At 29.5% G+C, this 16,390-nt stretch overlaps 2 protein-coding genes across 3 annotated transcripts; one reads left to right on the forward strand and one right to left on the reverse strand.

The window, feature by feature from the left end:
* Positions 1-2,549: 2,549 nt before the first annotated feature.
* LOC101490069 (uncharacterized) lies at positions 2,550-6,714 on the reverse strand. The gene is made up of 2 exons (XM_004500832.3): positions 5,717-6,714; positions 2,550-3,443 (listed from the first exon to the last, which is right to left on the reverse strand). The coding sequence occupies exons 1-2, from the start codon at positions 6,203-6,205 to the stop codon at positions 2,664-2,666; spliced, it is 1,269 nt and encodes a 422-aa protein (XP_004500889.1). The 5' UTR covers positions 6,206-6,714; the 3' UTR covers positions 2,550-2,663.
* Positions 6,715-10,202: 3,488 nt separating this feature from the next.
* LOC101489752 (WD repeat-containing protein DWA2) lies at positions 10,203-15,304 on the forward strand. Of its 2 annotated transcripts, none has more exons than XM_012716063.3 (13): positions 10,203-10,380; positions 10,485-10,568; positions 10,666-10,798; positions 11,103-11,214; positions 11,556-11,655; positions 12,419-12,546; positions 12,770-12,839; positions 13,196-13,284; positions 13,590-13,635; positions 13,920-13,990; positions 14,071-14,147; positions 14,232-14,290; positions 14,844-15,239. In XM_012716063.3, the coding sequence occupies exons 1-13, from the start codon at positions 10,336-10,338 to the stop codon at positions 14,883-14,885; spliced, it is 1,056 nt and encodes a 351-aa protein (XP_012571517.1). In that variant the 5' UTR covers positions 10,203-10,335; the 3' UTR covers positions 14,886-15,239. The 2 variants fall into 2 exon arrangements, with proteins under 2 accessions (XP_012571517.1, XP_004500888.1); XM_004500831.4 differs by having other exon boundaries at positions 10,205-10,380; positions 14,074-14,147; positions 14,844-15,304.
* Positions 15,305-16,390: the final 1,086 nt, after the last annotated feature.

Below are 16,390 nucleotides of genomic sequence, written 5' to 3' on the forward strand. Positions count from 1 at the left end.
TATATATATATATATATATCTTTTGTGTGTTTTAATTTGTTGGCCATTAATGACATTTAGACCTAACATAATTGGGAAGATAAAAAAACTAATAAATATTTTGATCTCTATATAAATTCATAGATTATATTAATATATAAAACGATGTTATCTAACTGAAAGAATTAGATTCTTGTTAAGTATTGTATGGAACTAACTTTTGAATTTCATGTGGAAAAAAAAAAATCTATATTTAGCATTGAGGTGTTTTAAATAAAACTATCTCTAATAGATGAAATGATTAGAAATGAAATGATAAAGATCTCCGTAGTTTGAAATTAGTTTATATTAATGTGAACTTTATTTATTTTAGTTTAATTATTTTAATTTTAAATTATAATAGTTTTAATTTAGAGGTAGTTGATAGGAATGTGTAATTGAAAATAATTTATTTTCTTACATTTAGTTTATAAGTAGTAGATGTAAGGATATAAACCCAATATAGATCTAGAGAATAGTGTCATTTATAGCTCATTTAGACTTAGAGATAGTCTTACCATTAATAAATGCATTTGTAACTTCATTTATACAAGTTTGAAATGAATTATAATTTTTCTATTGAGAATTGTGAGTGACCTAGGTATCCTTTTTAAGTTTTTGTATTGAAACTTGTTTAATATTATCAATGGTTTCGTTATTACTGTGGCGATTTTCCTTTGCTTATCAATCATCATTGATTGTAACGTCTTCTTCATCTTCTTAACCTAATTCATCTTTGTTTCTTTCTATTCTCCTTTATTTTGTCACTTTATTTGAAGAAATCATTCGGTAGATCGTTCATCTCTTGTGGAATCAATACAAATTTGCATAATGAAACCTATTGAAAACAATAAAAAATACTAATGCATAATTTTATTAAATAAATATTTTTCAGTTCAATTTTAATTTATCTACGTTCAATATTAGATTCTCGGACGCTCCTAATTACTCGAATTTTATAATTAGCTTATAAATTGTAGTATCGTTCAATATTGGATTCTCGGATGCTCCTAATTACTCGACTTTTATAATTAGATCATAAATTGTAGTGTCCGCTTGAGATATTTATTGATAATAAGATATAAAATTATCTACATGCATTAATTATTCATATGTTATTAATTAAATTAAAAATATCAAAAAAATTGAAATTGAAAAATTGATTTTTTATATAATATTATTTTAATTTTATGAGTATTAATCACTCAACATCATTGTATCATATGTTGCATTATTTAAAATTATCGATTTTTAAAATAAAAAAATCAATTTTATAAATCAATAAATAGAAGGATTAACACTGCTGTCAAGTCAAAATATTATAAAAAATAATATAAAAATGAATATGGATCGGTGCAAATAATTAAAGAAAAACATGGGTTGAGTGGCGTGGTCTTATTTTGCCACGTAAATGCAAAAAGAAAGACACGTGTCCAATTTACAAGCCTAAACAAAATCTACATAATACAAGAGGAATAATGGGTGACTTAATAGTGAGGTGGTGAAATTGAAACAGTGATCATAAATGGAAGAAGAGGGTGAGAAAGAGAAAAAACTGGGAGAAGGACCTCAAATCTCAAGGATGAAGCCAGTGACAGAAGGTGCGTATGGTGGTGGAATGTACGGTACAGAAAAAGGGCAACTAGAAAAACAAAGAAAAGCACCAGCAAGTGAGAGCCAGAGTGCTGATGGGCCTGTTGATAAGGACGCTATCAAAAAGCCCACGCATAATCCTCCCCCTTCTGGAGACCGTGATATAGATATTACTGGCCAGTCCTATATCCAGTAATTAACGACATCAGAAATGTAATGTTTTTAACATTTTTCATATAGCAACATATATATGTAAATAGGCAATTAGTATAATAATTAGGATGTTACTTCATCTTGTGTTTTTCTTTTCCTATTGCTATTACATATGGTTAGCTAGTGGCTGTATTTATCTTTTAATTGGATTTCTTTCTATCATGTTTATTTGTTTGCGTATCTTTATTCTCCTTATGTATAAATTGTATAATGTTCATATTTGTTATTGCCAAAATGAATATGTGATTGCCACACAAAAAAAATTGAGTGATGAATTGTCAATTTATTAGAATTTGGTAATAAAGAGTTATCTTCATATTTAGCTGTGGAAAATATGAGAAAGAAAATAAAAAGAAAAATAATTTCAAAACTTGTTATTTTTTCGTTATTATCATTTTTTTTACTTTTACTTAATTTGTAAACAAAATTAAGTATTAAATATCTTTTAAATAATAAAGAAAAGTATGTGGTATTTAAAACAAAGAGAATGTTGTATTTTTAAAAAAAGTGTTCGTATATAATTATTGCACTCTTAATTTAATACTTAATTTGTTTTATTATGATTATTTTGGTAAAGTTTAGCAATTAATCAGTGTTTACTTTTCTATTTTTTACTTAAAAATAGCTTTTTCATTACAGAATATTTTTATTTCATTGTTATCTATTGTTAAATTACACAAAATAAATATAAAAAAAATAAATTAATTTGTAGTCAAAAACAGGAATAAGACCATCAAAATAAAAAAACTACTTCAATATCAACATTTTGTCAGCATCGCCTATGTGTATTATCAAAATTTCATAAAGAAAATCCAAATAACCAAAAAAAAGTATAGTTCCTATGGTGAAGAATGGGTGAACCCCAAAGCACAAATTTCTTCAATGGGAGGAACATTCCATTGAGCAGTGACATTTTTCAAGTGAATGAAATCATGAACACAATCATCAAATTTCATAGATCGAATTCGCTTTCTAGCATCTGCAAATTTCTTTCCAGCAACTCTATCAAAAATATTTTCCCAACCATTTTCCCAACTTTCATGAGCATCACACAGTTCAAGCGACCCATCGGCCCAATCAGTCCAACTCCACCCCTTTTCAACATACACCATCACATTTTCTACGCACACCCCCTGGCAAACCGGTTTACACGGTCTACACTTAGCTCCACTAAGTGGACCGGGACTCGACAATGCTGCAACAGGTACACCGAACTGGCTCGGAGGAAAATCGTATTTCCGGTCCGAAACTATGCAAAAAGGTAGGCGTTTTGTGAGGTATTTCACACTTTGGGTTGTGAGTTGGGCTTTGAAAGATGATTCTGAGTTGAGGTTTGTGAATCCAGCAGAATCTAGTTTGGGAATCAGAGAGAAGCGAGATAATGCTATTGTTGAGGTTCTGAGGTCGCCGATACCGAACCGGTCGTTGAGTCCACCGTATGATGAACCGGATGGGACCAAGTACTGACCGGGAATGAAATTTTCTGGACCGAGTGGACCGTTCCAATAACCGTCTACTCTTGTTCGGATTATCCAATCGTATTTGAACTTGTTTTTCACTTGATATGAATTTATCATTGTTAAGCAACCTTCCACCAGGTCAAAATATTGAATAAGCCCCTGCAAAATGCATGCAAATAGAATTAGTTCAATGTCATGGTAATTACTACCAAATTTCTAAAAATAAACTTATTTCTTTTGCTTTGTAACAATTTTCACAAAAAAACAAAATGTTACTTTTAAATTCTAATTACAATTTTAATTGTTTTTTCTTCTTTTAAATATACATTCTAATTAATTATGTGTGACTCTCTAATGGTTAACATTAATATTTTAGTAAAATTGTTATTCACTTTCTTTTATTTATATTTATAAAAAAATATATAAATGAAATGATCAAATTTAATAATTATGGTAAAACGGATCATAATGCAAAAAAATTACTGTTGCTTTTCAAAGCCATAACATTAGACCACTATTTGGAATGAGAAGAAAAGTAAAGGGGAGGTGCGGACTTGTGGTTAGACTGTTAGACCCGCCAACCAAACCTAACTACCCCATATAACTTCAGGAGTTTAAGTAGAACTCTTCAACAAGAAAGAAAGAAAAAAAATTAAATTGTTCGAATCTAGAAGCCTAAGGACTTTTAAAAAGAGAATTATGTACTCTCAAGTCTCAACCAATAAATAGATTTCAATACTACTACTTAATAAGAGTAACAATAACTAGAGTAAGTTTATACTAATTAAAAATAAATATCGATACTCAAAATTAAATTATTATATTGTATTATATATGTGTGAAATTATGATGCTATTAAAAAAATTTTAGCTATGTTATTGAGATTTTGTAGTATTTTTGTGTGTAAATGAAATGATAAAAAAATCTGTACACAATTATAAAATTTTAAATTTAAAGTTATGAAATAATATCCAACACAATAATGATAAGTTGAACTATATCTTAATGACATTGAAATTTTATGTTATTGCAATAATATTATAAAAATATACTTTTTATAACATAAGGACTATTAATATTAATATGTATTATGTTAGTTAAAATTAACTAAAAAAGTTATAGATTTTATTAATTTTTAACATAATATATATAAATTTTAATCAATATTAGTAAATGCATCGAAAAATATATATTAAAGAATATAAGTATCATTATTCTTTTTATAAAAAGGAAATTCCTTTTTGGACTCTTTTGAACCAAGAAAATCACTTTTATAAAAGAAATAAAGAGTAAAAGAATATATACCCACACATTTACTTGAAAAACCAGAGGAAAAATAAATTTGCTCTAAAGATATATGTGGGCTACATTTGAAGCAAATCATAAAGTGATGATAGGCTAGACAGCGAATGATAAAAAGCAAGGTTTTGCTTTTAAGTTTTAACTAATCAAGTGTTGTTGAAATTTTATTTAATTAAAAAACATAAGATACCAATTAAAATTGTAATACAAATCCAAGCAGATTTAATAATAATTTTATAAAATATTAACTTTATAAACATTTTCATCCGAGATCAAAGTTATGTCATATTTTGGCATACTTTTCAACATTATAATAACATATACATGATACCATGTACAAATTCCTAAATAAATATGAACTTTTTTCCTAATCTAGAATTTTTATTTATAAAAAAATTAATTTTTCTTTTAAAACGATTTAATTACTTATTACCTTATTAAAAAAAACCTTCAATTAACAATTAAAACTTTTTTGGAACAAATTTAACATTTTCTTTTAAATATATACTTTTAGAGATAAGTATGATTTTAATCTTTTATAAATCTTTTTACACTTAAGGCAAACGTGTTTACTATAACAATTTCCTATTCGATAATATCTCTATCAGTTGTTATCAAATTCTGTCGCACTCGTCAATGACTAATTACCTAACAACAATTGCTTACCCAACGTAAATGGATTTGGAAGCTGAACTGCACAACTAATGGATTTTTTTTTTCCTTTTACGTTATATCGCAAATAGACTTTTGCAGTCAGATGAAAAAATAAAGTTCCATAAAAATCCTAGCATTAAAATCTTCATAGATGCAACATAAGGGAGACATGACCAAGTGTATGATTTTTTAAAAAAGATTTTAACCACGAAACTCATACTAAATAGAAATATTTCGAATTCCAAGGTATCAAATATTTCGAATTCCAAGGTATCAAATATTTCTGCGATTATTCCACGGTTACAGATCGCGTGATTTATATGGGAAAAAGAATAATGTACCAATTCTCAATAGAAAACAGAATAATAAAATATCCAACTGAAATAGCAGTAGGAACTTTTTATGAATCCAGAGAGAGTAAAATAAATAATAATTAATGAAAAATTAAAAGAAAAAAAAGGAAACAGTCACAAAACCTGGATTCCGTTAGGCGAGTTCTGCGCCGTTAGGACTCGAACATAAGACTCATTCTCCGGCAACGGTTGTTGGCGAAAGATATTAACAGCGGCGACTTTCGGCGCAAACTTCAACAAAGAGAATTTGAATGCATCTGAGTCTAAAGGACTATGCAAAAAAAGATCCGAATTCGGATACTCGTTTAGTATCATATTCAATATTGAAGGTCCTGTGAGTTCAAATCTTCTAGCACCACCAACCAAACACACAGCAATTTTCGATCGTAACAATTCATCTTTGGAAGGTGGTGAATTGTTGATAAACGCATTCTTAAAAGGAAGATTATAAAGAAGGTTCTGAACAGGGTAAAAAGATGAAAGAGTTGGTGCATGGAAAGAGAAGAATATGATAAATGAAATTAGAGGAATTAACAACACAATTAAACGCCAATTAAGATCAGAAACGAGTTTAGTAATAGGTTTGATGAATTTTGTTGGACTCTTCACCATTTTTTTTCTTCTACAAAACCTTGAGGGTGTTAGTGTTAGTTTTTTTTATTGTTTTGAAAGGGTAAATATTCGCATCACGTGGTATGTGATGAAATGAAAACTAAGAGTACAGAAAATGAAATATATATGAAATGTATGAAATTAAGAAGGGTAAAATGGAAGGAGCATGATATTTTGGTGTGAGAGTTGGTATGGTACCAGACGCGGTTATTTAGCGTGATGAGAAAGGTTGGAAAGGTACCCCATTCGAGACGGAAGAGAACGATTGAAATGGAAAAGTAAAAGCAGAGGCTGCTTAGCCTTTAATTCTATTTAACTAAATTAAATCACCGTATTAATGATTTATTCCTATGAATTCAACGCATATATGAATGTGTTGTGAGAAAGAAAAACGAATATGAATGTGTTTAATCCGTTTGAAATTGGAGGTGGTTGGAGTTGTTTTATGTATTGTGTAGTAGGCTGTATTATAGAAAGTAGTTAAAAGGTAGTAAGGAAGTGGAGTATAGCATCTGATTATGTTGTTTTGGGTAGCACAACAAATCCACAAGTGTATTACTTCTTTCCTTCCTTCCTTTCTCACTTTAAGATTTGTTTTATAAATTTCTTTGTATTTTTCTTATAAGACACTAATTTACAAGAGTCCAATAAATAATATATTAAATTAATATGGTCAATCAATGTTTTTGACCAATTAATTATGAATAATTATGAATTAATAAATTTGGAAAAACCATATAAGTAATAAATTTATTGTTGTTAGTAATGAAATCCTTTAATGGAGGACCATGATAAAAAGATAAAATATGACACACACATTTTTTTTTTTATATTGTTTCAATTAAGTATTTGATGAATCAACGTGATACTTTAAAATATCTTTAAATTATATCATATTAGTTTGTGTCACGGGATAAATTATTGTTTTTCTATTTTTTTTTTATGAACTTACATAAATTTTATTTATAGACGTAAATGTTATTATGATATACACATAAATAATGCGATAGAAATATTTTTTTTAAATTGAGGTTAATATATTGATAATCTTTCATTAAAAATTGAATAATGGAGCTATAATAAAAAATAAATGTTGGAAATATTATGCTATAACATAAGTATAAAAATAAATATTAATTTAATCTAATAATTTTTTAAAATGTACATGTAGATGATCAAAATAAAAAATGTGTTTACATTTTTTATTTTATTTTAGTATTGGCATAAATATATTAAATTTAATAACTTCAAAATATATAACATTTATAAATTAGTCTTTATATTAACCACAATTAAAAAATTGGATTTTTTATGCTAATTTGTCCGATAACTCATCGATATGTCACATATAATTTCTATAAATGGAATAATTAGGTCTTTGTCAATAATTAAAAATAGACAATTAAGTTCTTGACAAATACTCTAAACTTATTTATTTTATCCCTATCAGCGACTTAATTGTTTATTTTTAATTATCGATAATGACATAATTGTCCATTTTTATAGAAATTACACGTGAGATATTCAAGCTGATGAGTCATTAGACAAGTCAGCAAAACAAATAAAATCAATTTTCTAATTGTGATTCATATAAAAAATAATTTAATTCGATTTATTATTTTTATGACCTAAAAAATATTTCTATTATTCTCAAATACTAAATTAGGTCTCTTGAAATTTCTCAGATACGAAAATAAATTTGTACTCTTCTTTAAATTTAAATTTAGTTATGTGAGTCTGACCACTATATTATATATATTTTTTTAAATAGAGTATTGATGAGACAAAAGGGAGTGCTGATTGGTATAGTCAAGTACATTAACTTCAAAGAGAAGAATTTTGGCAAACAAGTTAGAGTGAATTGAAATTGGAGTAGTCAAAAAAAAAAAATTTAAGGACTGAAAATATTAAATACCTCAACAACATGATTGGATAAAAAATTATTTTCCTTTGACTCTGATAAAATTGTAATTTTCAAACAATAATGGTAATATCTATCTATGGACAAATTCTAATTTTTTCATATATATATTCATTAAAATTTTAATATTTAATTAATAAAAATTAAATATTTAAAATATCTGTCAACTAGATGTGTCTAATTATTGAATAATAAAACCCTAATATTCAAATGAAAAAACCATGGTCATATTTTATAATTGTATATTATTATTTACAAGAAAAAGAAATTACGACACAAAAAATTATTAATGAGAATGTTGACTGAAAAATCTTGTAACCACAACTTAGAATTAAATAAGTTTTTTTTTAGTTTTGTCTGATTTATCTAATTTTTTGGGGAAACATTAATAGCTATGCAAAAAATTTATATTATTGAGAATTGTAAATATTAACATATGCACAAATTTCTAAATATTTTTTCTATTTCAAAATAATCGACACAGTTGACCATTTTACATATATTAAAAAAAATTAAAAATAAGTGAAAGAAAATATTAATTTTACTAAACTATTCTTATTAATCATTGATTTATTTTTAGTGTCATAAATTCAAATGAAGGAATAGTAACTTTGGAGAAATGCAAACAACATTAACTAGATACTACCATTGAAATAAAGTAATTAAAGTTGTATTGGAAATCAAAAGTGATAATTATTTTGGGATACATATTTTTTTGCAAATGTGACAATTATTTTAAGACAGATAAAGTAACTCTAAACACAATTAGAGAGTAAAAAATATTTAGTTTGAGGAGTTTTGAAGGGAGAAAATATAATATTTTAAAAAAAGTGCATTTGATTCAAATTTTAAGAAAAAGAAAGAGGGGTGCAAAATATCTTATTAAGGGTGTGTTTCGTTCAACATTGAGGATGAAAGAGATTTTAATGGAAGAGAGGTGAGGGAAGATAAGTAGAGACATGCTTGGTTCAAAGAAGCACGAGGGAAATTAATTTTTTTTAATGGTTATGTATTTGGTTAAATGGAGGAAATAAATTTTAATGATTTTCTAGTTATACGATTTTCTCTCTCCATCCCCATCAAATCCCCAATGGAGTGATAATAAAAATAAGGAGGGTTTTGCTTTCATACTCTTCTAAAAAGTGAATCAAACATATTTCTTTTAATTATTGTCTCTCCTCTCCTCTATCTACCTCCAACCAAATACACCATTAGTTGTTTTTGCTATCCACCTAGTTTGGAGAGATTTGGAGGATAGAGGAGGTTGCTAAATTAACTTAAAACCATTTAAAATTTCTCTCATATTCTTGAACCAGACATAAAATCATTAAAAATTTATCATCTAATCTCTTTTAAATCAAAACATGTCACTATATTTTCCATTTCTCCTCCATTCCTCCCATTAAGACTGAGAATAGACTAGATCGATAGATGATATAGCCTACAACTTTACAGACGTCAAGTTTGAAGCTAGACCATACTTATTTTAAATAGACCAATCTAATAATTTTTTAGTAGTCTATTTGATTAAAAATATATTTTTAAAAACTCAATTTAAGTGTACCAGACCACACAAATATTTTAAAAAATTAAAATTTTTAATTTTGAAACACTTTTGTGTTCTACAACACTAAAATTTAAGCTTTTGAGGAATATTCAATTAAACTTTCTTTTAACACTAAAGTATTAAAAAAAATTTAAACTTTAAATCTTAAAAAAATAAATATATTTAAAAAAAAAATTAAAATTAAAGTTGTCAGTAATTGAAAAAATTCAACTTTGTTTCTTGAAAATCTTCCTTCAAGATTTTCGTTTAATATATTATTTTATTTATTTATTTAAAAAAAAAAAGATAAAATGGGGTTTTGATAAAAAAATGCAAGGCAGGAAACTAGGAGTGATATTAGGGGAATAATTTTTTTGTTCAAATAGGGATCGAACTTAGAAGGGAAAATTTTCCTCAATTTGTAACTAATGGGCTTGAGAGCAGTGATCCGTTTAAAGCCCACTACAATCACATGCAAAATCTTGGTACGAGCCCACATCACATCTCAAAAAACAAAACAAAAAAAAGAAGCCAGCAAGCAACAACCGTATAACTATGGTGCCATTTTTGGGTTTAACTTGAGACAGTGTAACTGCAACTCTGCATTCAGGTATAGTAAAGTAGATAAATTAATCCTCCAACTAAGCATCAACCAAGAGCGCAATGCAAGCTGCATCATCTGGCATCGGATATGGTCTAAAATATCAGGTCAATTTCACAATTGCATAACCATTTATGATTTCTCACTCTCCATTAATTAATCCAATTATTCCATTTTATTTATTTATTTTTTCCAATGTCTCACACTTTAGGCTAGATGCATATCAGATGTAAAAGCAGACACAGATCACACAAGTTTCCTTGCCGGAACTCTTAGCCTCAAAGAAGAAAATGAGGTATGTATATAATAATCACTTTACGCAGCTCCAATTCAGTTTTCATAAGATTTGATCTTATTACACAATAGTGTGAATCGTTACGTCACATTTTCAGGTACATCTTATTCGGCTTTCGTCAAGTGGAACAGAACTTTTCTGTGAGGGATTGTTTTCGCACCCTAACGAGATCTGGGACCTTGTTTCATGTCCTTTTGATCAACGCATTTTCTCAACCGTCTATTCTAATGGTAGTTAAACAATTAACGTTCTCTTCATAACTGTATGGTTTTTGAAAATTTTAACATTTTTCCGTAGATAGTTTGTGCTTGTGTATCAATTTCTTCTGGTGAATTATTTGTTAGAAACTAGAAAGATTTATGATCTATGAAGCACTGAAAGAGACACTTGAAATAATTTGAGAAAATATATGTGATTGTATGTAATGACTGGTGTGAGTGTTGTGTCGGTGTCCAACATCCCCGATACTTAGATATGTTTTTCAATATAAAATGTCAGGGTTACTCAGCTTCTGACTACCTTTTGTTCATAAAGGTGAATCCTATGGAGCAGCAATATGGCAGATTCCGGAGTTATATGGCGAGTTAAATTCCCCACAGTTAGAGAGAATTACCTCTCTTGATACTCAATCCGGTAAGATTAAATGGTGAGTATGCAATTCCCTTATTCGAATTTATTTGCTCTGAACTATGGACCGATGAGTTTGTGTATCGTTTTTCACTTTAGCTTCTATTATAGGCTGTCTCATTGCCTGAGGTTTAGGTAGTTGTTAGAAGATTTTGAAGAAATTTATGAGGAGAAATTGGTTACTTGTTTTGATTAAGCTAAATGTGATTTCTTCACTTTGCACTATTGGACTACTCTTTTGGTTATGTTGTGAAAATCTTGCTCGAAATATTTTACAGCTTTCTTCTTTACTATATATGTTCGTTATTCACATTTAAATGATCTTTTACTCTTTCTTACTAAACATTCACTACCAAGCAGTATTCTTTGGTGGCCAACTGGAAAGCATGATAAATTGATTAGCATCAACGACGAAAACCTATGCTTGTGGAGTTTGGATGTTTCCAAAAAAACTGCACAGGTACAAAGTTCATGGTGTGGTATATGCAGTTTGTGATATTGACACATGCAGTGCAAAAACTTATGTATATTATACCGGCCTTTAAATACATATTGGTTCGAAATCACATGTTACCATTATTCAAGTTACATCTGTCATAATAAACCAACAAATGAACCCTTGCAACGAGGGGGAAGAAAACATGTTGATTTGGGGAGAGTAAAGCATGAAATATTATCCGATCTTGTGCACAAAGGAAACAAATAGTTTCTCTCTGTACTCTGGGAATTTATAATTCAAATGTGGAGGGGAAAATATTTTACATTCCTTAAATTGTTTTATATGAACAATTAATTAGTTTGTTACTTTCATTGAATCTTAAAATATTGTTTGAACGAGAGGCATTTTAGAGAATGAAGGTTTGAAGATGAGTGAAGGTATTGGTCGATGGATTTTGCCAAACAACTGCAAACCTGTGATGCCTCGGTTAGTGATAAAAGCGACAAAGAATGGATTACATATTGTCCGCAAGGGACCTAATTTTGTTCCCTGATAGGAGTTTAATTTGAGCTGGGAAAATCAACATTGATATTAATTTGCAAATACCACAAAGTTTTGTTAGAACTTAGGACCTAAGATGTTGGTTGGGCCTTCGGTAATCATATGCCTTTATGTTGATAGTCACTGCTTTTTTTTAAAAAAACAAAAAAACTGTGGAACTTTTGGTGATTTTGACTTAGTTCCTCCACCTTCCTCTTAACACATGCGAACAACAAAAACCCAGGTACAATCACAAGATTCGGCTGGTATGATGCACAAGTTATCTGGAGGAGCATGGGATCCCCATGATGTGAATTCTGTAGCTGCAACTTGTGAATCATCTCTCCAGTTTTGGGATGTGAGAACAATGAAGTAGGTTCCTAAATTCAATCTTTTAATGGTTCATTTTGAAAATCAACAAACATATTTGCAATCTTCCTTCCAGTTAAGTTAAGTAAATTACTTGTTACATTTCAAGGTCGGGATTTAGGGTGTTTGAAGGGGGATATATACATATCCTGAAACCAAATAGTTTTTATGTGATTCAGTGCCTCTTGGAGTTTATTGTCTACTAATTGGATTGTTTAAATGACAGGAAGACACTTTCAGTCGAGTGTTCCCATGTCCGCAATGTTGATTACCATCCTACTAAAAAGAACATAATTGTAAGAGTCGAACTCTGTAAGCTTCATTTTACTGATATGTGCCTCTATACCTTCCATTTGGTTTTATAATGTGTATCTGAGATAGTGTATGTTACTAACATTTTCTGAACTTCACCCATGATATTATAGTATGGATTGTCACAGTTATTGTTGACATTCAATTATAGTACAAATATGCAGTTATGCACATTAGCTATTTTTTGTGTTTCCTTGCATCAGAATTTTTTTAATTTGTATGAATGGTTTTTCTCACGTTGATTATTGGTTGTGTTTATAGAATAATCTGTCTTCTAGATTGTAGTATTTGACCTCCTTTTGTTCATGTTGGCAAAATTGACTTGCTATGTTTTGTACAGGTTACAGCAGAACATGAGTCGGGAATACGCATTTGGGATCTAAGAAAACCAAAAGTTCCCATCCAAGAGCTTCCAGGACATACACATTGGTATCTATCATGTATAGTTTTAAAGCTGATTTTCTTTTTTTATCTATATCCGTTGTCCAAGAACCCTATTGTACAATTTTCAATCAATCCCCATGTGGAAAAAGGGAAAAAATGAAGGAGAAAGGAAAGTAGAGCAGGAAACAACTGTGCTACTAATGCTTCCCATATGCTGTTACAATCATTCTTTTAATGCACAAATAACCTACTTTTTTATTTCCTTAAAAAAATATCTTTAATGGAAACAAACTGCTTGATGGCCGTTTTTCAGACATCTGATTAGCAATATGCGTTTCTTGTATTTCCAGGACATGGATTATCAAGTGTAACCCAGAGTATGATGGAATGATCTTGGTCCTCCTTCTCTCCCTTTCTCTCTCTCTCTCTCTGACTCACAGACACACACGAATAAAAACGAATAAGGCTCCTATGCAGCAAAAAATTTGTTGAGGGTGAATACACCCTTGCTCACAAATTCACAATTGAGATAAACTTATTAACCTACTCAATTGTGCACATGCACACACGCAAAATTTAAATCTCTTGCTACTGCCATTTGTTGGTGAAAGGTGGTCTGTATTCTAAAATTTCATGTTATGGGATATTTAGTCATTTGTCATGGAATTTGGATATTTCAGAGTGCTGGAACAGATTCGGCTGTCAATTTGTGGTTGGCCTCTATAAACCATGAGGACTTAACGACTGAAAGGTCATATTCTTCTCTTTAGACATCATTACATATTTTTATGACTGCTTGTACTTGTTATTCATCTTTGCTTGCATATTTAGCAGCCAAGCAGAGTCTCCTGTCCGTGTGGTTGATCCATTGCTTCATACGTACAGTGATTATGAAGACAGTATTTATGGTAAGAGCTTCAATTTTTAATCCATGATCTTTATTGTTATAGACTTCTGCTGTTCTGCCTATCAATCTTTTATTCGCTTTACAGGGCTTACTTGGAGTTCCCGTGAACCATGGATCTTTGCATCTTTGTCATATGATGGAAGGGTAAGAAAACGGGCGTATATCTTTGCTTATATATATTTTGAAAAATAGGGGAAACAGTTGGCTCTTTGGGGAAATATATTGATCTAAATACACAATTTTTTCAATGTAACTTGATATTAATTCCCAACAGTCAATAATGCTATGACCACAAAATAATTAGTTCTCCCCAACCGAGTCCATAACACTGAGCGTAGATACTATTCTGTATATTTCTCATTTCTTGTATCTTTACCGGTGCTTTCTCCAATTGATTAGTGAAGTTTCCTGTGAGAGGTGTCTAATAAATGTCTACGGTGTGCATATATTATTGTCTAATAAATGTCTACGGCATGTATCTTACCGGTGCTTTCTCCAATTGATTAGTAAACACCTTAATTTATTAGCAAAGTAGTTGCCTGTTTTATTAATTTCCCTGTGATTGGGGTTGGATATAACAATCTAAATCAGTGGCTTTCTCATAGCAGATATAATTAATTTATGGTCTTCTCGTGCAATTTACCTGTCGACAGTAATCACTTTCCATCTTATCATTGGCATTTATTTTTTATAACAGGTGGTTGTAGAATCTGTTAAGCCTTTCCTCTCCAAAAAATGAGGTTCAACACTATTGCCTTGATGCTACCATTTGTCATGTTAGCATTGCCTTGATGTGCATATCAGTAATTTCCTGCTTCTCTGGTCTTGAGATAAACAAATGAGTGGAAGACTCAATGTGATCGATGGTGGGTTTGATGTGACTTAACAGGATTAGATGTTATATTGGCATGGTATCTTTAACCAGGAACCATCCATAGCTCAGAAATCAACAATTTTTTGGTATAATTTTTATCTATCATCTTTGAAATTTAGTTTGGATTGTGATTTGTAGCCCTATTCTTTGGTTTGACATCCATCTTGTGTAATTCATGAAGTTATTATGTAATCTATGGAACGACAAGTTCTTTCTGTATCTCCCAGTTCGGCTTGTAATGTGTTGGAATTTCGTGGTAAAATAGTAACCTTTTTCTTGATTGACATTTGTTTTTACACGGAAAATGCTAGATGAAATGGGCTTGGTGCGTTTGGAAATATCAGATTATACGGCAACAACTCACATCTAAGTAAAAACTACAACTAGGAGCTTCACAATTACCGCACCTTTCCATGCTCCGACCACGTTCCAGACATACAAGCATCATGAATTTTGCATTACTATTTAAGTGAACAATCCACTTCGGGGAACAAGGAATGTATTTATGAATAATAATTGAACAGACAAGTGTTTTTTATTTATTACTCCTTCCGTTTCAAAACACGTGAATTTTACATTACTATTTAAGTGAACAATTCACTTCGGGAAATAAGGAATGATAATTAATATTACATAATCATGTCTAAACAGGCAAGTGGTTTTTTTTATTACTCGCAACAATTGGTTCATTTGTAAAAAAAAATATTCTAAAATAATTGAACCTTTCAATATTTTTTTTTAAATTGTAATATTTGATTAATACTACTTGCATTATTTTTAATATAATATTTTTATTAAGAATTTATAATATTGATAATACACCAATACGTAACAAATAATTTGATAAAAGTAGTACTATCTCTTTCGTTTATGTGTTTTTTTTTAAAGTTTGAATATATTTTTAGTTCACCATCAATAAGTAAAAATGTTAACATAAACTACACCGTCGTGAACCCACCAACCATCCCATGCATATCACCGAGACTCCTCCCCATTTAACACGACAACAACAACTTCATCACCCAGAAACTCTCATGAACCAAAATCAACTCTCTTCCTCTATTGATTGTCTCATTGGAAGTAATTTTTACTTACTAATGTTTCATCTCAGTAGCGGGTCTATGTGATATTGAGAAGTCACAAATAAATGCAAGTTTATGTTGATCGTAGTTAAGGGTGGAAATAGGTCAGACTAGACTTTGAAAGACTTGAGTCTGGCCTATGATTAATTATTTAGGCCTACGGCCTATTATAGGTTTTTTTTTAAACCTGACCTTTGTAAAAATCTGGTCTGGTCTGAAAGCCTATTTAAAAGTCTTATTTACATTAAAATATTTAAATGTTATATTTTACATTCTTTTTAAATAAGC

This window comes from Cicer arietinum, chromosome 5, assembly GCF_000331145.2.
Source record: "Cicer arietinum cultivar CDC Frontier isolate Library 1 chromosome 5, Cicar.CDCFrontier_v2.0, whole genome shotgun sequence".
NCBI lineage: Eukaryota > Viridiplantae > Streptophyta > Magnoliopsida > Fabales > Fabaceae > Cicer > Cicer arietinum.